The sequence below is a fragment of the Musa acuminata genome, chromosome BXJ2-9, assembly GCF_036884655.1.
Source record: "Musa acuminata AAA Group cultivar baxijiao chromosome BXJ2-9, Cavendish_Baxijiao_AAA, whole genome shotgun sequence".
NCBI classification, from domain to species: Eukaryota; Viridiplantae; Streptophyta; class Magnoliopsida; order Zingiberales; family Musaceae; genus Musa; species Musa acuminata.
In genome coordinates, this window is record NC_088346.1 from 17,251,149 (window position 1) to 17,274,424 (window position 23,276).

The following is a 23,276-nucleotide window of genomic DNA, read 5'->3' on the forward strand; positions in this document are numbered from 1 at the left end:
ATTTTTACTATTTATCATTTTTAAAAAAAAATGTATATATATATATATATATATATATATATATATATATATATATTATGACTCGATAGAACACTTAAATAGAAAAAAAGATGAAAGGCGGGTAAACTTTTTTTTTCCTTCTCGCTGGATCCTGTAAGATCTGTTCTGGATTTTGGACGCCTTCTCTCGGATGAACACAAGATTTTGTCGCCTCGCTAGATTTTTGGTCGGACGACCATGTCGGGACATTACTCTTCTTTTAGATTTTGTAAGCCCACGAAGCTCTCCCTTCTGGAAGCGACTTATGCCGCTTTGGGTACCAGAACGATCCCAGGTGGCGCCCGCCGCTTGCCTCTCGCCCTCTCCAGAAGCTCCCCGCGCCTTATCTCTCTTCTCCTCCTCTTCTTTTCTTCCCCTTCCAAACTCCCAGGTTTGCCACCCTCGGCGGATCTCATCGGCCTAGGTAAAGTAAGAAGAAGCCTCCACTTCCGTTTCCTCTCTCTTGATTTCCTGTGAATGTCTGCTTTATGTTGTGTTCTTCACTGTGCTTGTTACTGTTGTTTCCCTCTGCAATCTCGAGGATGGGGGTCAGTATACCACGTGGGGAACTCGTTTATTCTGGAATCGTAGTCATAACTTGATTTAATTGTCAGGATGAGTAGGCTTTCGATTTGTTTTGGTTTACTTTCATTTCTGGATTGGTCCGAATGTTTTCAGATTTTCTTGCATTAGATGGTATGGTGATTGGGATCCTGGTTTCATCTGTCGATCTTCTTGAATCCTATTTTAATGACGAGATGCAGCCTAGTTTACTGCTGCACATTTTCTTAAATAATCAGTGCCCTTTGGCCTTTGTTTCCCTCTTTTGATGTTGGGGTCTAATGCTCTTCTGGAGCTTTTGTCGTAGTGAATGAATCCTTTCACCGTTTCTGACCTTGTATCAGGGTTTTTATCTTCTAACCATGGTGAATTTAGTCATGGGGTTGTCTTTTGTGAATCTGACTTCTGATCATCATCAAAGTATGAAGCAGTTCATGTATGTAAAGTGTAAGAAGTTCTTTCTTGGAAAGGATGCAGTTCTGGGCACAAATTTGACATCATGTCTGTTCATCATCAAAATATGAAGTAGTTCATGTATGTAAGAAGTTCTTTCTTGGAAAGGATGCAGTTCTGGGCACAAATTTGACATCAAGTAGTCATCAGACATGTAGCTAATAGTTGGTTTGCCCATGCATCAAGCAATAAAGATACTTTCAGATAAGGGATGAATCTTAATTCTAATTGGCTTTTCTGTCGATCTAGGAACCCATCCCTTCAGGATGAGACAATTCTGAGTACTTCAATCCAGTTTCCTTGGAGCCGAGTAAATGGAACGGTTCGTAAAGCAATATCATTGATCCATGTTCCGTTTTTCCCTAGACTCATTTTTGAACTCTTTTCTATAACGAGAATAATGATTTCGGTCCTTTCACTGCAATGCTTCATATGGATGCTTTCTCCTATTTTGCCTTGATGTTCATATTGGATGGCTCTCGTTCTCTTAATAGAACACAATATTTGGATCACCAATTTTCATTTGGCTTATCAATTGCGTGAATGTTGAGCATGGGCTTGAGTACCTGATGACTTCTTAATCACATTATTTGAAATTGTGTGACTTCATATCTTTAAGCGCTTCGGAGAGCTAGTTGTTGTTCTTCTTTTCCTTTTCCCTATTGCTAGAATGGGTAACATGTTGCCATAAGATGTTCTTTATATTTTTGGTATTACAATGAATCTACATCATTCTAAGTTGGAGATAGAGATGCTCAAGTTAGATTAATCTCGGCTATAATTATCTCAGCCCTGAGATTAACATAACATTAGTTAGATCTTTGTAATCCTTTTAGCCCAGAACTGTGAGTTTGATCGATCTTCTGTGGACAAGATTTCTCCTTGCGATCATAAGCTAGTATGTGCTGTTGACATCCCTGCTTGAAGTCCACCACAACTTTACTATTTCGCTGGGCTTCTTTTCCTCTGTTGATTCTGAAAAGCTTCAAATGCTGAATCATGCCAACTGATGTTAATAAATTCAACTCATACGATAACCAAGAGATACCAATAGAGTAATCATTTTAATTTTTTTTTTCCTTAGTAATATTGTAACGTAATTGATAATACACTACTTTATTTAGGTATCGGTCCGTCTGTTGATTTGCACTGAACACAGCATCTCATTCTATTTTTGTTTATGAATCCATGCAAAGTTGAAATGTAAAAGGAAGCGAGAGAACTCAGACTGAGGCAACTACATGGGAAGCATCATAATAGGGCTATTGTTTGAGATTCTATGTTTTTCGCTAAACCTACATGAGGGTGACATTCAATGTTGCATTTGTTTCGTCCTTTGCAATCTGAGGAAGAAAACGACCAATCAAATGTTTCTAAAATAAGGACATGATAACACGGAATGTAGTAGTCATTGATAGAGTTATATGGACACTAAGCTGTTGGGAAATCATGGGGGGAGACATCATATGCGCAGCGGAAGAACAAGAAAACAAAAATCCCCGATTCCCAAAAAGATGTTCGTCGTCGTGCGAAGATTGGTGCGCAAAAATCTGCAAAACACAAAACTGCGTATAGAGATTGTGTTACCTAGGGAGATCGTATATCCCTGTTTCCTTGCAGATCCTTAGGAGAGGGTGAAGGAGGTCAAGCGTCCTCCTCTCTAGCGGTGATCCACACAGCAGGGTTGCGACGACGCTCCTCAAAACTCCAGGCCTACTCTGAGGTGGTGAGGGAGAGGAGAATAGGAAGGGCAAGCAAAGACTCTAGCCTATGAGGCTGTGAATCCCTCCTATTTATAGAGATCTCGTGTCAAACCCTAATGGGTCCTTCCCTACTGGGTATTGGATCTGCATCCAATAAGACAAGGGCTCCGTCGGATATCTCATATCCGAACCTCTACTCATCGCAATGCCTACCATATGTGTGTGACCCTCTAGGCCCAATATCGAGCTGGCCGTGAGTCATACCTGTTAAAACTCCTTCTAACTCAGTGAATTATTATCTCTGTAATAATTCGCTCGACTCATCGACTATGGACGTACTAGGCCATTACGCCGTAGTCCCTAGATGATACAGGGGAATCCAATCCATTGGACCTGTCTGTCCTCAGTTACCATGTACCTATAGTCCCTCATCCATCTAATATTCCAGAGACCGTATATCGAGCATGGTGTTGTCAGACCCATACGGTTTCTACTCAAGTCTCGCTCTAATCGGATTCTCCCGGAGAACTCTTTCTCTCTCAACCCGAATGACCCTGGCCAGGGATTTGTTTGAGCAAGAACACATGGGATATTCCTCTCATGACGCTGAGAGTGGATGATCCTTTGTCGACACTCAATAGCCCTCGTAAGGTCGACTACCACTCCCAATGACCAGCTGTACTAGATCTGGGACAGTCAAACCTATAAGTCTGGTATCAAAGAGTGGAGCACTCATACAGGACATCCTTGGTGTCTCAAGTCTAAGGACCAGATACACCACTAGGACTACGGAATCGCTGTCTGACAATAAGGCATCATCAACCATCCAGCATTCCGTAAGCGGATCAATCAGTGAACTCATTCTCCAATGAGCACCTGTATTGTATCCCTAGTGTCTCTACACGAGCAGCTATGAGACCAGCTGCATCCATCATATGGACGGGTATACAGCACACCAGTCTATCCGGTTATCACGATGTCCCTCTCGAGTAACCTATGACCGGGATTATTTAGGATATGTGTTTAAAGGTGAATCGATCTCATTATCGTGATCTCATCACGATCCGATTCCCATTGCACAAATCCAAGGACATCACAATATATATATGCATTTATGCAATAGTTATAAAGTGATATACGCCAAAATATAATAAGCAAAAAGATTCTGTATCAAGTCACACGTGCCATCACTCACGTGATTGGCTTGCTGGGCACCTATGACTAGCAATCTCCCACTTGACCTAAAACCAATCACCTATGTCTGATCCCCATCAGACTCCTGTGACGCTCAAAGACAATCTGAGACAATGGCTTTGTCAGTGGATCTGCAATGTTATCTTCGGATGGAACTCTTTCAACTGCTACATCTCCTCAGGTTACGATCTCTCTGATAAGCTGGAACCTCCTCAGAACACTTCTGATGAGACTCGGGTTCCCTTATTTGAGTAATCGCCCTATAGTTGTCGCAATATAAGGAAGTCGACTTCTCGCTATTTGGAACGACTCCCAAATCTATGATGAACATCTTCACCCAGACTCCCTCCTTTGCTGCATCTGATGCAGCAATGTACTCCGCCTCTGTGGTCGAGTCAGCAGTGGTATCTTGCTTGGAACTCTTCCAGCACACTGCTCCTCCATTCAAGGTGTACACATACCCTGAATTCGACTTGCTATCATCGACATTAGACTGAAAACTTGAGTCAGTGTAGCCTTCAACCTTAAGGCTATTACCTCCATATACTAGTAAAAGATCCTTAGTCCTTCTCAAGTACTTAAGGATCTACTTTACTGCTTTCCAGTGCTCCAAGCCTGGATCCGCCTGATACCTGCTCGTGACACTCAGAGCATGCGCTATATCAGGCCTAGTACATAGCATGGCATACATGATAGACCCTATTGCTGAGGCATAAGGTATCATATCCATGTTCGCCCTTTCTTCTGGAGTCTTTGGGGACATACTCGTAGAAAGCGATATCCCATGTCTCATCGGTATGAGACCTCTCTTGGAATTTTCCATGCCAAACCTTTTGACAATAGTTTCTATGTACCTGGACTGGGACAAGCCAAGCATCCTCTTGGATCTATCTCTATAGATTCTAATCCCCAAGATATAAGATGCTTCCCCTAAGTCCTTCATGGAGAAGTGTCTAGAGAACCAAGCCTTTACCATGGATAGCATTCCTATGTCATTCCCAATGATAAGGATGTCATCCACATATAACACCAAAAAGGTGATAGCGCTCCCACTTACCTTTCTGTATACACAAGGCTCATCTTCGTTCTTAACGAAGCCATAAGATCTGATTGCCTCATCAAATCTTATGTTCCAACTTCGGGAAGCTTGCTTTAGTCCATAAATGGATCTAAGCAACCTACACACCTTATTTGGGCAATTCTTAGACACGAATCCCTCAGGTTGCATCATATACACCTCCTCCTCGAGGTTCCCGTTGAGGAATGCGGTTTTCGCATCCATCTGCCAGATCTCATAATCATAGTGTGCTGCAATAGCCAATAGAATTCTGATGGATTTTAGCATTGCTACGGGTGAGAAAGTTTCATCGTAGTCAACACCTTGCCTTTGACGATACCTCTTAGCCACTAGCCTTGCTTTATAGGTCTCTACCTTTCCATCTACTCCGATCTTTTTCTTAAAGATCCATTTGCAACCGATGGGTACAATACCTTCGGGCGCATCAACTAGGTTCCAAACCTTATTGGAGTACATAGAATCCATCTCAGAATTCATGGCTTCTTTCCACTTCCCGGAGTCTATACTCATAATAGCCTCCTCGTAGGTCTGAGGATCAATATCCTCTACATCCTCTGCTCTAATATGTCCCACATATCTCTCAGGAGGATGCGATACTCTATTACACCTGCGTAAAGTTGATACTTGTGTATTAGGTACCTGAACAGACTCGGGCTGTAGAGTGGTGCTTGAGCTTGGTTCTCCAACCTCGCTCAATTCTATCATTCTCCCACTATCTCTGTCAAGAATGTGTTCCTTCTCAAGGAACACTGCTCTCTTAGCTACAAAGACCTTTTGGTCCTCGAGATGATAGAAATAATACCCACAAGTTTCCTTGGGGTATCCTACAAATTTGCATCGCTCTGTCCTTGATTCTAACTTATCGGGGTTGTGTCTTCTAACATAGGCAGGGCAGCCCCAAATCTTAACAACTTTAAGATTAGGCTTCTTCCCTTTCCATATCTCATATGGTGTAGACACTACCGACTTAGTTGGAACTCTGTTCAGAAGGTAAGCTGCGGTTTCTAGGGCATATCCCCAGAATGAGATGGGTAGGTCAGCGAAACTCATCATGGACCGTACCATATCTAATAATGTACGATTTCTTCTTTCAGAGACACCATTGAGCTGAGGTGTATAAGGAGGTGTCCATTGGGATAATATCCCATGGTCCTTGAGGAACTGAGTAAACTCTGTACTTAAGTATTCACCTCCTCGATCTGATCGAAGAGTTTTGATACTCTTTCCAGTCTGGTTCTCCACCTCATTCTTATACTCTCTGAATTTCTCAAAGGCATCGGACTTGTACTTCATTAAGTACACATATCCATACCTTGAGAAATCATCAGTAAATGTAATGAAGTAGGAGTAACCTCCAATGGCATGAGTTGACATGGGTCCACATACATCACTATGTATGAGTTCCAACAACTCATTGGCTCTCTCTCCAGTTCTACTAAATGGAGATTTGGTCAGTTTTCCACGAATGCAAGGCTCACAAGTTGCATATGACACGTAGTCGAATGGATCTAGATATCCATCATTTAGCAACTTTTGAATCCTTCTTTCATGGATGTGACTTAGCCTACAATGCCACAGGTTTGCACTGTTCAACTCATCTCGTTTCCTTTTGGACATATTTACATTCATGATATGTCGAGTGGTGTCTAACATAAATAAACCATTATGCAATGTTCCTTTCGTGATGATCTTATCATCTAATAATATCGAACAACCATTGTTCTCAAAAACAAATTTATATCCACTAACTGTTAAACATGAAATGGAGATAATGTTTTTGATAATAGTAGGAACAAAATAACATGCATCTAATGCAATAAAAGCTCCACTAGGCAGATGTAGGGCGACCTCGCCAACAGCTAATACAGCAACTTTTGCTCTATTACCCATCTTGAGGTCCATCTCGCCTCTCTCTAGTCTCATAGGCCTTGCCAGAACCTGCAACGAATTGCATATATGATAAGCACTACCGGTATCCAATACCCATGTGTTATCATAAGAGTCTGACAAATGGAGACTGATCATGAATGTACCTGAAGCTTCATCAAGCTTTTGTTTCGCCCTTTCTGCAAGGTACTCTTTGCAGTTTCTCTTCCAATGCCCATCTTTACCACAGTGGAAGCACTGACCTTTGTCCTTTGCTGGGTCTTTCTTAGCAACCTTTGCTTTACCTTGTTTGCCCTTGCCCTTTCCCTTCTTAAGGGACCTTTCTGCTTTCCTTTTCTTTCTGGTCTCACCAGTGTAGAGAACTGGCTTCTCTTTCTTAATAGTACTCTCTGCCTCCCTCTACATATTGAGGAGCTCTGGGAGAGTCACCTCAAGTTTGTTAATATTAAAATTCATTATGAACTGTGAAAAGGAATCTGGTAGGGACTGAAGCACAATGTCCACACACAAGTTATCCTCTAGGACCATTCCTAGACCTGTGAGTTTCTCTATCCACTCAATCATCTTTAGGACATGGTTATGAACCGGTGTCCCCTCAGTCATCCTAGCGCGGAAAAGGCTCTTGGATATCTCATATCGTTGAGTCCTTCCCTGTTCCTCAAACAATTTGCGGACATGTAGGAGAATGGATCTGGCATCCATCTTTTCATGTTGTCTCTGTAACTCTGGAGTCATAGAGCCCAACATATAGCACTGAGCAAGAGTGGAGTCATCAATGTACTTCACGTAGCGAGCGATCTCATCCTCGCTTGCCCCTTCTTCGGGCGTAGGCATCACTGTATCAAGGACGTACACAATTTTCTCCGCTGTGAGAACAATTCTCAAGTTACGGAGCCAATCCGTATAATTTGGACCAGTGAGGCGGTTGACATCAAGTATGTCACGTAAGGGATTTGAAAGCGATATTTTCTGAAAATAAAGATGTAGTAGAAATGAATAACATGCAGATTTTGCAAGAAATAAACTATCAAGATATGGACTTCTATCTTAATATGCTCCCACTATTTTACTAACGAGTCACGCGACACTCTCAGCACGTGAAACGGAAGTCTCCGGCAGACTTCTAGTGGGGATCAGGATCCAATCAGCGTCTTAGTGTAACCTCGAGGGACTCGACCAATCACACTAAGCCTAAAAGGTAGGCAACTCTTGCCGATCACAACTCCTTGTGATTCCCGTCCTGTTCGGCCTCCGAATCACCATGGCCTCGAGGGACTCGACCAACCATGATGCTCGGTTAAGTCAGCACTTTCGTTACAAGATGAGTCCGATTTGATGATATACCCTCGAGGGACTCGACCAAGCATACTATGCCCTCAGGTCACCGGTGACATCTCTATGTCGTAAGCAGGATAGCGAATCGCGATATAGGTGAGTCTCGAGGGACTCGACCAACTCAACCTACACCGGGAATCGGTTCCTACTCATAACGATGGAAGGCCACGTGGGTCAATCTAATTGCCTCACGTTTACCGACTTAATATTATCGAGAGATGTTTCTATAATTTGGTCTCCTAATATGACATGTCACACATATACATATTTAATATATATCTACATCGCATGCAAATATATATACATATCTAGTATGTGTATAAGCAATCACATCAGATGATCATGGACCACAACCTAATATGATTAGGCCCGAGCCAGTAGGCCTAATCACTCACATCAAGATCTATGTGTGCAACGGTGCATCTCCATGCCTTGTGATCGTCCATCTCGTCCTCGTCGGTTCAGTCGACATCTTGATGCATCTCCATGCATTACGATAGTCCGTCTCGTGGGTCCCGCTATCGCTTCCACGCTCCCGCTGCGCCTCCTCATGTGATTACAACTTAATCATAGGCACGCAGGCCCGACAATAAACGAGAAATATAATGGAGGTTCGCAGACCTCAATAATAATAATCACAAGTACACACATCACACGGTCTATGATCATCCGTCCACACATCATACATCAAATGTATAAATAATCATCATCATGTAGGACTACTAGATAATAATAAAAATAATAATCAACTAAACCTTTTAATTAATTAATATTTTTCTGAAATCAGGGACATGTAGGGAATTTCTCAATTCCCAAGGGTATTTTCGTAATTTGGTCAAAAGACAGAAACTGGAATTTCTCAAATTCCGAGGGGCAAAACTGTCTTTTGCCCAGAAAACCCTAATACCCTTTCCCCTTTTCGCTGCTGTCGCCGCCGCCACCCTGCCGGCGGCGGCCTGTGCGGCGGGGCGAGGGCACTACCCTCGCCTGCAGGCAGCACGCCCGCTTGTAACGGACAAACTTCTAAACAAGATGTTGGATGTAATGCTTATGTCTGTCCGTTGTCTTTTGGCATGTTCATGCCTTGTATAGCAGGTAGAGGGGCGGCCGAAGGCTTATAAGTCCCATTTTAGTTGGGTTGGTGGCCTCTTTAGGCTTGTAAATAAAGGTTGTGTCATGTGGACACGTTCGAGAGCTTTTCGGTCTGTAATGGACCATTTTACCCTTTGTTGTGCAACTATTCAGAGCTTGTAAAGTCTGTTTGTAATTTGCATTGTCTATGAAGTGTTTTTCGGACATGTTTGCTTGTGGATCCCGATTGAGGCGTTCTCTTTAACCCGTTCTCTCTTTTGTTGGTCCTTAGGGACAATGGGAGGCTTCGGGGAGGCTGACCTTTGCGGACGGACGCGCGAGGGTGCCGCACGCCTTAGGCAAAACCAGCTAAGGTCGTGACATTATGGTATCAGAGCGGGACAAGCACTCATAGAAACACTTGACATGCAAACGTGGGGGACCTAGCGGGGCTGCGTTGAGGGCAGTCAGCACACGCGCGACCGTTTGAGGGAAAACGGGCATGGAGATGTAGGGAAAAGAGTCGCTCAGAGGAGCGGGCATCTAACATTGGCATTTTGAGGAATGGCCAACCCTTCGCGCAAGAGGCACCACGAGAACAGGCAAGCTTGGAAGAATGCGGAGCGCACAAAGGTTGGGATGGCTGAGTTTGAGCTACGGCTCAACGTTGACAACTATACTTGATGGTGCTCTAGGCAAGCGAGGCGCTTGGCAAGAATGAGACCATCCAAGGTGGAATGAGTTGCCCAACGACCAAAAGAGTTATGCAAAGCTCACAGAGGTGAGGGGAATTGCTAACTCGAAGAATTTGGTACTCATACATGGGCTTGTATGCGGACGATGGAATGTTCGTGGCCATCCCAAGGCGGCCGAGACTCGGCGCCATGGAGCATTGAAACTTTCTCTTCGACAAGCGAAGGATACGTCCGGAGGAGGCTGAAATGTGCAACGAGTTCAGCATGTTGCTAGGCCTTGAGGGGTGCAGCGGTGGTTGTATTGACGTGGAGGCGCAATCTAGCAAGTGCGTCTGCAGGAGGCAGAACAATGCACAGTTTGTTCAGCAGATCGGAGTAGTCCAAGGGGATGGTGGTCTCCGAAACGAAGAGAGATGTTGCTCCAACGGGACAGTTATCCAGGAGGGATAAGTCTCGGCACTCCAGAGGGAGACTCATGTGAGACGGACTTCACATGTTGAGGAGGAGTACGTCACAAACAACAACTTCACGAAGCTCGATGGACTGAGCAAGCGGCGAGGAGTTGTCGCTTGATCTCGCTCGAGAGAATGCATTGGTGGATGCATTGCGAGATCAAGTGGGGGAGCAACCTGAAGCAACTTAAATGAAGGCACACTTAGAGTCGATATAGAGATCGGACTCAAGGGAGGGCTGACCCGTGGAATGGAGGGCGCGAGGGCCACCATCGACTCAATGCAAAAACGAGGAGCGGAGCAACTTGGGTGTAACTTGGCGAAGTACCCAAGCCGCATGAAGGGAGCCAACAGAGAAGTTGGAACATGGAGCAGAAGCACAGTGCTTTCCTTAGACAGAGGTCAAAGACATGAACTCTTGCAGAGGCAAGGGTAGGATCATGTTGTTCCATGGGTCCTTCATTCTGACGGAGCAGACTCATCTTGCATGGTGCCAAAGACGAAGGGAGCTTCTGGGCACATGCACCTTATCTCGGAGGAGCATTTGATGGAGGAACTAAGGCGACTCAATTTGCGGAGGCGAAGTTGGGTTCAAGACCTTAGCACGGGGCAAGAGGACGCAGAGGCGGGTACTCTTGAAGAATATGCCACGGTGTTGCCATTTGAGTTGCTATGAAGGAAGCAGTGCACAGCGGAGATTATGCTGGTTGGGGCAGAGGCCCAGGATCCAGACAATGGTGCACAAACTATAGTGAAGTCGGTGGACTTCGAGAGCTACTAGGCGACGGACTGTCCTAGAGCGGTGCTTCATCTACGTGTGACCCAGGAGTGGGTGGATGAAGGTCGATTGCCAAAGGAGTGAACAAAATCGAAGGTGGAGGAGACCCTGCGATGTATTGGCAGAGGCCACACATGGAGGGTTCACAATTCGAGTTTAGTCCACAAAGATCAGAATGCAATGGAGATGTCACCAGGAGGCGACATGGTGCAGCGGATCGTGGTGGAACAGTTCGTGGCAATGCGACACACACGACAGTGTCCCGTGAGGGATGAGATCATATGGAGGTATGATCGGGAGCTACTGGAAGCTCCACTTCGGTGAACAACACGACGGCAAGAAGGGCTATGGATTCAAGGAGTGAAGGCCATGGTACCGCAGAGGCGGGTCTTCCGGGCGTGCATCGAATTTTGCATCGGATGAAAGCCTTGGTCATCAGCATATGGGGGCTGTGTTCCACCAAGGGAAAAGTTCGAATGCAAGTACCAGTGAGTTCCATGGGAGGGACTTGATCATACAGAGTTATGATCGAAGCAGCTGGAGAGTTGGACTGCTCCAGAGCTCATATTCGCTTAAGGGAGCCCGACAAGTCAGAGGACAAGGTCGAGTAAGCGAACGTTGCTACCAAGGAAGCTAAGGAGAACAGAATCGGTGCAAACTCTACAACGTGATGGCAGAGGCCATGCATGGGAGTTGCAGTCTGTCTTTCCATCGACCAAACAGACTGCTTGGAGAACATAGAGGTGTTGAAGCAGGGGGTCGAAAGGGGCGAGGAAGCGACGACGAGTCCAGAGGGACTTAGCTACCCAAAATCAAGCATCAGTCAGAATGGAGGTGGACTCAGAGGAGTGCCATAGAGACATTACTACTGATCATGTAGAAAAGGGATACAGAGGCGAGGCGACGGATAGTAGGGCCATGGGCATGCCAGCGCCATGGTACCGCAGAGGCGGGACTTCCGTGCAAGTCATTGATCCCTTGCTCTCATGGAGGGAGAGCGCTTGGTCATGAAAGGGGCCGAGGAGGTGGAGCATGCAGAGGCAATCTCCAAGTATCGAGACAAGGCTGAAGGGCAGAGGCCAAGAAACTTCGTAAGACCGGTGTCAACAAGTTTCTCATCAAGATAGCCGTAAGTGAAGGACTTCGGGTCAAGCAAGAGTGCACGACCAAGGAACGAAGCAGGCAGTACGCGGTGCTGTACCTTTGCTACTCGGTGGAGTAGGCGGCAGGGTTGATGGAGAAGACGGTACAATCCCAAAGGCGACCTCATCTATCAGAGAATTACTCCAAGTTGGGGTGAAAACTTCCCGCATTCCAGAAGTTCGATGGCATTGAGAAGGTGAATCACAGTAGCCAACTCAACGCAAGGAGTGCAAACACTTCAAGTGCTTCAGAAGTGTGAGCAAAGAGCAGGCGAAGACTAGTAACCAGCTCGATGCATGAAGTACAACCTCGAGGAGGCGGGCGAAGTCAAAGTAACCTTTGCCTTCTCAACTCTTAAGAGAATGGGCGAAACCGAGTACCCCAGTTCTCTTATCTATCCAGCAGAGGAGCTTTGCACAAGTTCAAAGACCCTTCGAAGATAATGGAAGACAATAGTTGTCAAATCCTCACCAACGGTGATCAGTGCTACTGAGAGTAGATCGTCCGCTTCATTTCCCAACGAAATGCCAATCGAAAGCGGAAGTGATGCGAACCTACTTGGATGTGACAACTAACTGAAAGAAGAGTCAATGAGCAAATTTTGGGGAGGAAGGACCCAAAACTTCAGAAGTTTGCGAGGCGATGCTCGTTAAAGCTCCAACAAGCATCCACCCAGTTCAAGCAGCATGTGGAAATTTTGAGAGACTGGCGCAGAAAAGATGGTCTTTTCCTTCATTTGGTGGATCCGCAAGAATCGACAAGGATCAACACAACTCAGCCAAACCCCCCCAACAGAGTCAGAGTCATTGGTGAGTTGTAGCAGCATGGCGGATAAAAGGGTCGACTACTCAAAAACAGCAGCGTAGAGCAGCTGGGAGCCAGGAGGCGCATTGCAGCTGGAGCGGAAGATTGAAGACTCAGCAAAGGCGAAGAGTTGCAGTGTTCACAAAGGCTTCGACGAGGACGTCGAAGGGATAAGTGGGGGAGAATGTAACGGACAAACTTCTAAACAAGATGTTGGATGTAATGCTTATGTCTGTCCGTTGTCTTTTGGCATGTTCATGCCTTGTATAGCAGGTAGAGGGGCGGCCGAAGGCTTATAAGTCCCATTTTAGTTGGGTTGGTGGCCTCTTTAGGCTTGTAAATAAAGGTTGTGTCATGTGGACACGTTCGAGAGCTTTTCGGTCTGTAATGGACCATTTTACCCTTTGTTGTGCAACTATTCAGAGCTTGTAAAGTCTGTTTGTAATTTGCATTGTCTATGAAGTGTTTTTCGGACATGTTTGCTTGTGGATCCCGATTGAGGCGTTCTCTTTAACCCGTTCTCTCTTTTGTTGGTCCTTAGGGACAATGGGAGGCTTCGGGGAGGCTGACCTTTGCGGACGGACGCGCGAGGGTGCCGCACGCCTTAGGCAAAACCAGCTAAGGTCGTGACACGCTGGCGGCGATGCCGCTGCGGGTGGGTGCCCCCTTCGGGCGCCGCTGCCTCCGCAGACGGTGCTGTACCGTCGGGCGGCCGCCCCTGTGGGGGGGGGGTTTCGCCCGCGGGAGCAGCGGCGGCAGGCGCCGCTGCCCTGCGGCGCCTCTGCCCGTGGGCTGCCAGCCTCGCCAACAGCAAGCCTGCTGCAAGCAGACCGCCGGCCGGCTGCTGCAGGCACAGCGCTTGCGGATGCGCCGGCGCTGTGCTGCCTGGCTGCGGCTACCGCTGCAGGTGGCTGCAGGCATGCAGATCGAGGGCAGCAACTGTTGCCAGTTGCTGCCCTTCCTCGCTTTTGCGTCAACGATTTTGACGTCAATATTCTTCTTAAACACAACACACGCAGTTCAAAACCAATCATTCGCACGAACAACCTGGCTCTGATACCACTGTTGGGAAATCATGGGGGGCGACATCATATGCGCAGCGGAAGAACAAGAAAACAAAAATCCCCGATTCCCAAAAAGATGTTCGTCGTCGTGCGAAGATTGGTGCGCAAAAATCCGCAAAACACAAAACTGCGTATAGAGATTGTGTTACCTAGGGAGATCGTATATCCCTGTTTCCTTGCAGATCCTTAGGAGAGGGTGAAGGAGGTCAAGCGTCCTCCTCTCTAGCGGTGATCCACACAGCAGGGTTGCGACGACGCTCCTCAAAACTCCAGGCCTACTCTGAGGTGGAGAGGGAGAGGAGAATAGGAAGGGCAAGCAAAGACTTTAGCCTATGAGGCTGTGAATCCCTCCTATTTATAGAGATCCCGTGTCAAACCCTAATGGGTCCTTCCCTACTGGGTATTGGATCTGCATCCAATAAGACAAGGGCTCCGTCGGATATCTCATATCCGAACCTCTACTCATCGCAATGCCTACCATATGTGTGTGACCCTCTAGGCCCAATATCGAGCTGGCCGTGAGTCATACCTGTTAAAACTCCTTCTAACTCAGTGAATTATTATCTCTGTAATAATTCGCTCGACTCATCGACTATGGACGTACTAGGCCATTACGCCGTAGTCCCTAGATGATACAGGGGAATCCAATCCATTGGACTTGTCTGTCCTCAGTTACCATGTACCTATAGTCCCTCATCCATCTAATATCCCAGAGACCGTATATCGAGCATGGTGTTGTCAGACCCATACGGTTTCTACTCAAGTCTCGCTCTAATCGGATTCTCCCGGAGAACTCTTTCTCTCTCAACCCGAATGACCCTGGCCAGGGATTTGTTTGAGCAAGAACACATGGGATATTCCTCTCATGACGCTGAGAGTGGATGATCCTTTGTCGACACTCAATAGCCCTCGTAAGGTCGACTACCACTCCCAATGACCAGCTGTACTAGATCTGGGACAGCCAAACCTATAAGTCTGGTATCAAAGAGTGGAGCACTCATACAGGACATCCTTGGTGTCTCAAGTCTAAGGACCAGATACACCACTAGGACTACGGAATCGCTGTCTGACAATAAGGCATCATCAACCATCCAGCATTCCGTAAGCGGATCAATCAGTGAACTCATTCTCCAATGAGCACCTGTACTGTATCCCTAGTGTCCCTACACGAGCAGCTATGAGACCAGCTGCATCCATCATATGGACGGGTATACAGCACACCAGTCTATCCGGTTATCACGATGTCCCTCTCGAGTAACCTATGACCGGGATTATTTAGGATATGTGTTTAAAGGTGAATCGATCTTATTATCGTGATCTCATCACGATCCGATTCCCTTTGCACAAATCCAAGGACATCACAATATATATATGCATTTATGCAATAGTTATAAAGTGATATACGCCAAAATATAATAAGCAAAAAGATTCTGTATCAAGTCACACGTGTCATCACTCACGTGATTGGCTTGCTGGACACCTATGACTAGCATAAGCAACCATTAATCGGTCCCAAGTTGCAGGGTTCCTACTTCACAAAGCCATAAAACAAAGCATATGTCCATAACCAACATTGATCAGCAGAAAAGTAAAGTAAATTAGAGACTTGATCATTCATTGTCAAAGAATTATGCAAGTGGATTGATCTTCTCAGAAAATGAGATTCGCATGGTAGAGATGTTTCTAGTTGGTATTAGCTTTCTCTGTTTTATGTCCTCAATTAATGACAACAAACATCAGAAAAAAGCTGAAGAATGAATTTTTTTCGAGAAACTATTGCTCTCCTTTGGATAATCAAATCAGTTAGTAAGTATGGATAATATGTTGATTAGTATATACAGTAGTTGGCCTTGGCATTTATCTATCGATTTAGATGGTGACGTGTAGTCCTTCAAGGTATCTTGGAAGTAGTCTAACATAATGTTTGTTGTTATGATTTGTTAAACATCAGTGCCTGGTTTGGAGGACTGATTTACTTGTGATCTCCTTATTCAGGATGGCTGAACAACCATACACGGTAGCTTCAGATAGTGAAACAACCGGAGACGACAAATCACAATCGGCATTTCATGATCTTGCAATTGGAATCGAAGTTGGGACCTCAAAATGTAGTATCGCAGTATGGAATGGTGCACAAGTGGAACTTCTTAGAAACACGAGAAAGCAAAAGTCTATGCACTCATATGTCATGTTCAAGGATGATACGTCCTCTGGAGAAGCGTCCTCTGGAGGATCAAGCAACAAAACAGCATATGAGGAAAAAGAAATATTGTCTGGAAGTGCAATTTTCAACATGAAGCGCCTAATTGGGAGAGCAGATACAGACCCAATTGTTCATGCTAGCAAGAACCTCCCTTTTGTTGTACAGACTTTGGGCATTGGCGTCAAACCATTCATCGCAGCTCTAGTTAACAATGTCTGGAGGTCTACCACACCCGAGGAAGTACTTGCCATATTCTTGGTGGAGTTAAAAACTATGGCAGAGGTCCAGCTCAAGCGCCTAATTAGAAATGTCGTTCTTACTATCCCCGTCTCTTTTAACCGGTTTCAGCAGATAAGGGTTGAGCGAGCCTGCGCAATGGCTGGATTACATGTGCTGAGGCTGATGCCGGAGCCAACCGCTGTGGCACTACTGTATGCACAACAACAACAACAACAACAGCAACAATCTTTGCATGGAGGTATGGGAAGTGGCTGTGAGAAAGTTGCTCTTATATTCAATATGGGTGCAGGCTACTGTGATGTTGCTACAACTGCGACTGCAGGAGGAGTTTCCCAAATCAAAGCAATGCAAGGCTGCACCCTGGGTGGAGAGGATATACTTAAGAATGTCTTGTATCACCTTCTGCCAAACTTTGACAGCCTTTACTCAAACCGTGATACGAACAAGATAAGGTCCATGGGACTGCTACGAATTGCGGCGCAAGATGCTATCCACAGGCTCTCTACCCAATCTAGTGTTCAGATAAATGTGGACCTGGGTGATGGGACAAAGATGCAGAGAGTCCTGCATCAGTCGGAATTTGAGGAGGTAAACAGAAATGTGTTTGAGATTTGCGAGAAGCTTATAAAGCTGTGCCTGGCTGATTCCAAACTAGCTGCAGAAGACATAAATGATGTCATACTAGTAGGAGGATGCTCTAGAATTCCGAAGATTAGAAGTTTGGTATTGGGGTTGTGTAAGAAAGAGAAGGAATATGAAGGCATGGATGCACTCGAGGCTGCAGTTACCGGTGCAGCCCTTGAAGGAGCTGTTGCTTCTGGAATTACCGATCCTTCAGGAAGCTTGGATATGCTCACCATACAGGCCACTCCGCTAAGCCTAGGAATTCGAGTTCATGGTGGAGGATTTGTGCCAATCATACAGAGGAACACGGCGATACCGGTAAGAAAGAGCACGATCTTCACGACCACTCAGGATGGCCAGACCGAAGCCCTGATTGTTGTTTACGAAGGGGATGGGAAGATGGTGGAAGAGAACCATCTGATGGGCTACTTCAAAGTGACGGCGATTCCACTGGCGCCGAAGGGGACTGCTGAGATAAGTGTCTGCATGGATATCGATGCGGCGAACACGCTTCGAGTGTTTGCTGGTGCAATGATGCTGGGCACAGACCGTGCCAACTCACCTTTCTTCGAAGTGAGAATGCCTACATTGGATGATGCTCATGGTTGGTGCGCACAGGCTCTTGTGAAGACTCATGGCTCTGCTTTGGATTTGACTACCATCCCAAAAGAGTTGCAGCCGCAGAAAGTACAATAAACTGTATCAGCTCATGGGAGATCTCTGACGGGAATATATTTTCGTTTGTAGCCACGTTGTGATGATAGCTGTAAACTGGGAGACTCTATGATCCCTGTGTTCATCAATAAGTTGCAGATGCAGTGTGTGATCGTGTGCAAAAGGTGTTGTAGATTGCTGTTTGTGTCTTGATTGATGGATGTAGTATCGGTAGTTCAATATGTTTATAGACTCGAAATGCCCTTATTTGTTTCCCTCCATGTGCAAAACTAAAATAACGCACACACAGGAAAACAGGAAGCCATTTGATCCCTGTTGCATGCGATGCTACTATTGAAGAGGACCAGTGGACACGCAAATTCCATCTCTATGCTTCTAATAATTAGAGCGTATTTAGTACAGCACACAGAGAGAGAGAGAGAGAGAGAGAGAGTAGCAGGGTCGTCGTCCAGAGAGAGAGAGAGAGAGCGTAGCAGGGTTGACACGCTTCCCTCCTCAAATGGACACGCTATTTGGAATTCCCTTTCCGGTAAGCCCACGCTCGCTGGTGGGGAAGAGCAACGTATAAGGCACCTGCGCGGCACCATTCCGGTTCTTCAAGCTCTCGTCCCCGTTCCTCCCGATGATCTCGTCCTCGATGCGTTTCAGTGTCGACCCGAACCTGTTGAAGGCCACGAGCGCCCTCTGGTCCGTCGTCCACTCCGGCGTGTCCCGCTGACCGAGGTACACCTCGTCGGACGAGTGCATCGACAGGATCTCGATCAGTGACACCCCGAGAATGGTCTGCAGCTGGCTGGTGATGGTCATCAAGAACGCCTTGTCAGGGTGGGCCTTCAGCTCCTCGTACTCCGGCGTGCCTGGCGCCGGCATGAAGCGTCTGCTGATGGTGGGCCTGTTGGGGAGGTAGCCTGCGTAGGGGTACTGCCCGAAGTTGAGGGCGGCGTGGAGGGCCGAGGCCACCCATATGATGGTGGTGCATGCCTGGGTTAGCTCGGAGACCGTCTGCATCTGCGGCCACCAGGCCTCGTCCTTCTTGTCGCCGTGGCCGACCTCCCGGACCTCCTTCCACCATGCCTGCAGCTCGACGTCGGCTTGGAGCACGGCGTCGTCGGGGTAGTAAATGGCGCAGTACTCGGTGACCCACGTCTCGATCGTGCGCCATATCGCTAGGCCGTCGACGGCGTAAGGATAGTCCTTGATCAGTAGGCGGAGTTCATTGTTCGAATCCTTGACGGCGACTCCCCTGAAGCGAAATAGACTCTATCAAGCCTAGGCACGAGGAAGAAGAACAGGAAGATGTGTTTGACTTGCGATCACCTCTTGATGAGATCAGCCGGGAGGGCTTGTTCGACGAAATTCCAGTTCTTGTAGACCACGGCCGACATCTCCATCGCGTACTTCGCCGGGAAGACTGTGGCCTCAAGGATGCCACCGGCGTTGATGAGTATCTGCCGAGCCAGAGCGTTGATGTTCATGGTGTCGCGGTAATGGGGAGTGAGAAGCTTGTGGATGGGGTGGAGGACACTCAGGTGCCGATTCGTCGCGATGACGAAGGGCTCCATCGTCGCATGGGTGTTTAGCCTGAAAGCACAGGGATGAATCAGATCTACTTCCAGATCTTATCAGAGGAGAAAGAGAACAGAGTGAGCACCAATGGCTGATAAGCTGGTGAACGCCGGAGTCATTGACGACGACATAGGCTTTGGCCAATTCCCAAATGGAGCCCTCAACACCGGCTTCTTCTGGCATGTACACCTCGCTGACCGCACCATGCTGTTCTCCGTCGGGGTGCGGCATGCTGAGCTCGATCGCCAGTGGCTTCAGAGTGGAGTCGTCTCTCAGGAATAAGACAGTTCTAGTAGCGTAGATCTTGCTCGCGGTGGAGTTTATGCGGTTCACGTACGGCATCAGAGCATCGTGGTGATCCAAGATGAACAGCCTGTTGCCACCCAACGCCTGAAAAGAGCGAAACCCGTAGAGAAGATGAGCTCGTTTCGCAGATGAGACCTGAATCCGCAAACGTCTCGTTACGTGTACCTGATCGACTGTCAGTCCTTCGAGGTTGTGCTCGATGTGGGCTGCTGTGATTCTGCTGTTCTGGTTGCCATACTTGCTGGGATCAAGCTTGCTAACTGGGGGGAACTCTTCCAGCCGTCTAATGATCACAGGGTTGACGCCAGCCAGCATCTCCCGAGCAAACTCCTCGTCCGTTCTCCAAGCGTACTTGTTGACTACAGAAACAGAGGATGGCTCGTATGAAGGTTATGGACCGGAATGATCCGCTAAGCTCCTTGGGACTCGAGATTAATGTACCTTCGATGATTTGGGGGATTGGTAACTTCAGCAAACGCTGGTTGCCTTCGGTGCGGAAGAGCTCCCTGATCATCTCGAAAGGAATCCGGTCTCTGAGCTCATCAAGCAGGGGAACTTTCGCCACTGGTAGCCCACCCTCGTACAGCTTCAGAATATCTTCGAACGAGTCGAATTCGTTGGGGGTTTCATCGGCTATGGCTTCCAGAACTGGAACCACCGCCTGAACTAGAGCTTTGAGGGCGTAGGTGAGGAAGTCGGCCATCTTGAGGTGTCCGAACCGCTCGTCCCGAGGGACATAGATGTCGAGGCTGATCAGTGGCAGTCTGCTCTCGGAGTTGGGATCTGTTGCAGGAAAAGTAGAATCAGCGCTGAGTGTTTTACTGAATTCTTGCATTCTTGGCAGAATTACCAGTCTTTGTGGGTGGCCGGCCGGTCCTGCCACGGCGGGGATACGGATACTCCGACGAGCCACCGAGCACCGGCCGAGCGAGAGCTGCGTCACTGTCGGGGTTGCCGAGATCGTTGTAGTACGCGTAGTCGTAGATGCGGTCCCATTCTTGAAGCTGCCCGGTGACATCCTCGCCTCTCAGGTTCAGGAGCTCGTCTTCTCTGTAAGGCTTCAGTGGGGCCGGCGTCTCCCCGGGGAGGTAAGCCTGCAACAGTGTCATGACATGGTTAAAGGGGAGTTCGAAGGTGCAAATGGTGGTGTTCTGCGCAACAATCGGTGGAAGATTGGTCAAGGTCATGTCACATCAATAACTAAGGTTGAGAGAGAGAGAGATCTTGTCATCTCACGTCATGACGTTGCATTAAATACCGGCAGGTCTCAACCACTCCCGCGGTGGTTTTTAGGCCGCCACAGAGACCTGCTCAACCCTGGACGAAAGCGAGCAAGGAAAGCTGTTGATTACTCACAGTATTGGCAAAGAAGACCCGGTCATACTTGTACTTGTCCGCGGAGTAGACCCAGGAGTTGCAGACGAAATGAATCCGGCCCTTCCCAGGGAAGTCGTTCAAGGTGATGCTCTTGAGGTAGAACTGGGACGCGTGCCTGTTCTTGACGATGACTGCGCCAGGGACGCCGTTCTTCTCCTGCCAGTGGAACCTGACGTCGAAGGTGGACTCCCCGGCGGCGATGGACGGAAGCTTGCTGACGAAGCCGTCCAGGTAGGCTGGCTCTCCGACGATCCCCCTGTTGCCATGTTCTGAGAAGAAGACCGATCAGGATGCAGCGGAAGCCATGAAAGTGGAGCGAGGAGCATGCTGGGAGCACGTACTTGAGTCGCCGACGGTGGCGCTGACGAGCTGGAGGGAGACGCGCTGGCCGAGGAGCTCCTGCACGCCGTCGAGGAGGGAGGCGGTGAAGTCGGTGAAGTCGAGGGTGTTCTTCCTCATCAACACCACCGTGCCCTTCACGGCCATGCCCTTGGAGCCGCCAAGGATGTTGCTTCGGATCATCGTTGTCTCTACCGTAATGGGAGGGGCTAAGGAAGCAGAAGGGAGGACTGAAAGAGGAGGAGAAGTCAATGGTGGGGAGGGTTAGGGATGGAGGAGGGGATGTATATAGCATGGAGGTGGAGCGTTCATCATCTTCTTGGCACTTTCCTCTCCCTCGGGGGGAATGTCTGTTTGATGGCCCTTTTTTGTTTTTGTTTTTTTTTTTTTCTTTCCCTCGTTATATCACGTGATGGTCTCCTTTTCATCTTTCTCTCTACTTTTATCTTTCTTTGAGGTATGTAACCATTGGTAGTAGGCATGTTGACATGTATAATAAATAATACTATTCGGTTCGACAAATATGATTGTTTGTATGTAATTCCAAGTTGGACCCTCATGTTTCAGTCCAAATTGATAGGCGAGCCTAGTCAGCAGCACACGAGAAGTGATGATGCGTTCGACAAGACAAGCGTGGGCTCCATATTGGACGAAATCTTGTAGATATCCTTAAGTTATCTATAGAATATTAAGAAAAAAATTATTAATAATTCGATGGTGACACAGGTCTGATTGTCTTTCTCATCGAGTTGGATCGGACAAATCTTCATCTAACCTTTGTTTTTATACGAATGGCAAAAAAAAAAAAAAAGAGTTTGGAGTGTGAGTAGAATAGTGCTTTTCTTGTAAACAGGTTCATTTGTGACGTTCACAATAAAAGCTTGAGGGAGAAGAGATGATGTACAAGTCAACAAAATAAAACAAAATAGTGGTTTGAGAGCGAGCTTAAAAGGGGGAAAGAAGAAGGCGTTAAAAGGTATAATCTAAATTTAACCTCGAAACACTTTTACGTGACTCTTGAATCTTTTTCCCTGTTAATTATTATTATAAGTTCATCACTTGAAGAAAAACAATCAATCTCAAGAATTAGGGGTTGCCTTAGATTTCATGGTGTTTTACTAGGCTAATAAGAAAGAATTCTTCTCCATTATATGATGGATTTGAAAGAATAGCTATGGATGTAGGTCTTCGTATCGGGGATTTGGATGATGATTCTAGAATATTTTATTAATATAAGGTACAATATATATATATACATATATATACATATATATACATATATATACATATATATATATACATATATATACATATATACATATATACATATATATATATATGTATATATATATATACATGTCAATAGTATACATGTCAATAGTATTATATATATATATATGTATATATATATACATATATATATATATATACATATATATATATATACATATACATATATATATATATATATATACATATATATATATATATATACATACATATATATATATATACATACATATATATATATATACATACATATATATATATATACATACATATATATATATATACATATATATATATATATATATATATACATGTATATATATATACATGTATATATATATATATATGTATATATATATATATATATATATATAAAGCAATTTTTGTTCTATTGAAGAA

General features: G+C 46.2%; 2 protein-coding genes across 5 annotated transcripts; one reads left to right on the forward strand and one right to left on the reverse strand.

Annotated features, from left to right (window-relative positions):
- Positions 1-226: 226 nt before the first annotated feature.
- Positions 227-18,253, forward strand: LOC135623284 (heat shock 70 kDa protein 8-like). 4 transcript variants are annotated; one of them, XM_065126072.1, is made up of 3 exons: positions 227-468; positions 1,303-1,375; positions 16,253-18,253. In XM_065126072.1, exons 2-3 carry the CDS (start codon positions 1,368-1,370, stop codon positions 18,018-18,020), a joined length of 1,776 nt encoding a protein of 591 aa, XP_064982144.1. In that variant the 5' UTR covers positions 227-468; positions 1,303-1,367; the 3' UTR covers positions 18,021-18,253. The 4 variants fall into 4 exon arrangements, with proteins under 4 accessions (XP_064982144.1, XP_064982142.1, XP_064982146.1 ...); XM_065126070.1 differs by having other exon boundaries at positions 227-463; XM_065126074.1 differs by lacking the exon at positions 1,303-1,375.
- A 93-nt stretch (positions 18,254-18,346) lies between these two features.
- Positions 18,347-21,896, reverse strand: LOC135623283 (probable linoleate 9S-lipoxygenase 5). Its single transcript, XM_065126069.1, has 8 exons — positions 21,590-21,896; positions 21,228-21,517; positions 20,722-20,965; positions 20,313-20,654; positions 20,037-20,230; positions 19,651-19,955; positions 19,317-19,580; positions 18,347-19,242 (listed from the first exon to the last, which is right to left on the reverse strand). Exons 1-8 carry the CDS (start codon positions 21,768-21,770, stop codon positions 18,495-18,497), a joined length of 2,568 nt encoding a protein of 855 aa, XP_064982141.1. The 5' UTR covers positions 21,771-21,896; the 3' UTR covers positions 18,347-18,494.
- Positions 21,897-23,276: the final 1,380 nt, after the last annotated feature.